The 1,732-nt window shown below is 51.8% G+C and overlaps 1 protein-coding gene across 1 annotated transcript in view; it reads right to left on the bottom strand.

Moving 5' to 3' along the window:
- The window catches only part of LOC104993724 (ovochymase-2-like), an 85,923-nt gene extending 85,188 nt beyond the window's left edge, over positions 1–735 (bottom strand). The window contains 1 exon segment of the mRNA XM_010847101.1: positions 438–735. Within this exon segment, the coding sequence (XP_010845403.1) occupies positions 438–735 (298 nt within the window).
- Positions 736–1,732: the final 997 nt, after the last annotated feature.

Genomic DNA, 1,732 nt, shown 5'->3' with positions numbered 1-1,732 from the left:
TTTTTTTTTTTTTTCCCATTTTTCCCAAGTGCCTCCTATGGCACTGGGAAATCAGAGAGTTTGTCAATGACTTGGAAGGAGTCAGGTCTCAACCATGATCTTTGAGTTGGATCAAGTCATTCAGATCTATGGTTGATTTAAACCTTGGAATCAAGAACCAGAAAGACTTCAAGAACTCAGATTCTTGATTGCAAAGTCAAAGATTCCCAGACTTCAGAGCTTTACACTTAGGGAACACCAAAGCCTTAGAATCACACACTTTCAGAACTAGAACTAGAATGGGCCTGTCCTCTGGAAATGAAGCATAGTGGGCCAAGGGGACCTTTGCCTGGCAACACGTCAAGTGGAGACATACCTCCCTTCTTTGCTCCTCTGTCCTTCTCCCCTTCCTCCTCCTCCCCATTCTCATCCCCCCCAACTAACCCACACCCCCTCACTTTCCTCGTTGAGCATCCCCCAGCCAGTTTTGCAGCAGGATGAGTCACTGGGAAGCTTCATGCCAGGGACTGGGAGGCAGGCAGGGATGATGTAGGAGGTGAAGTTCACAGGAAAGAGCAGCTGCAACATGGCGATGTCACTCCCAAAGGGATGTAACCTCTCAAAGTCTGGGTGTGTGATAATCTGGATCACAGACACCTCCTGGGCATGCTGGTACAGCTGGGTGCTTCCTAACAGAACCCTGTAGTTCCCTGGGGCTTTGGAATTCCTGGAGGAGGAAAGGCACACTGTCACCATCATCTCCAAGTGGGAACTAGCTCTTTCCCTGCATCCTCATCTAACTGCCCACACCCCTCTGGGCCCCTCCACTCCATGGGATGCCAGACAACTTCTGTCTCCCCATTTCTATTGCTCAGGAGGCCTTCTTTCTTGAGGCTAATTGATATCCTACTTATAGTTTCAAACATATGGCTGGCTTCTCCATCACATACTAGAATTGGAGAAGCACTGAATCCTTGTTCTGGAAAACTCTGTGGGGTCATCAAATGAAGGCCTTTTGATTGTCCATGGCAGGCATTCTGACTCAGTCCCAGCTCTAACTTTACCCTTCCCAAGACTCCATACAACCCACCTTCTGGCCCCATACTCTTCCTGACCATCCCCTCTTTTCAACACCTACCTGCCGAAAGCTTGCTTCTCCACTGAGTTACAAGGACTTGACAAAGATTCGGTAAATAAATGAGCAAATGAAGGCACGAAACAGAACCTTGCCCTGTTCCCCCAACAAAGGTGCTGAGACTTCCCCCCTCCCTCACGGTCTTCACAGCTCATCTACGTGGAGGCCCTCTCTCAAGTTCCCTCACCCAACCCTTCCCCTCCAGCAAGCCCTCCCTCTCCACACATCTTCTCCTGACCCCCCACCCCATGTGCTCTGCCCTTTTCACCCATGCTGGGCTTTCTCTCCTGACAGGATGGAGACATGGTGAGGAAGGATTCGCCACCCCTGATGCCACTGAAGGCCTTGCACAGAGCATGGCACAGAGTGGGTGCCAATGGACTCTGAGCCCTCAGGGCTCCAGGGCCCAGACCTGGGCTGTGATGCCTGAACTCCTTGGTGAGCCCTCCTCATCCGTTAAGAAGCCAGTCACTGAGCCAGCCCCACCTGGCTAGGTGAATTAGACTCCTGAGCAGCCCTGTCACTCTCCCAGGGAGCCCACCTCCCCCTTATGCAGCCTGGCACCAAGGATCCCTGCATGCACACCAGTGACCATGACTCCTCCTGGGCACACAGTTT

This window comes from Bison bison, unplaced genomic scaffold (genome assembly GCF_000754665.1).
Source record: "Bison bison bison isolate TAMUID 2011002044 unplaced genomic scaffold, Bison_UMD1.0 scf7180017864243, whole genome shotgun sequence".
NCBI lineage: Eukaryota > Metazoa > Chordata > Mammalia > Artiodactyla > Bovidae > Bison > Bison bison.
The sequence above is the reverse complement of the archived record's forward strand: the minus strand, read 5'-3'. Positions and strand labels throughout refer to the sequence as shown.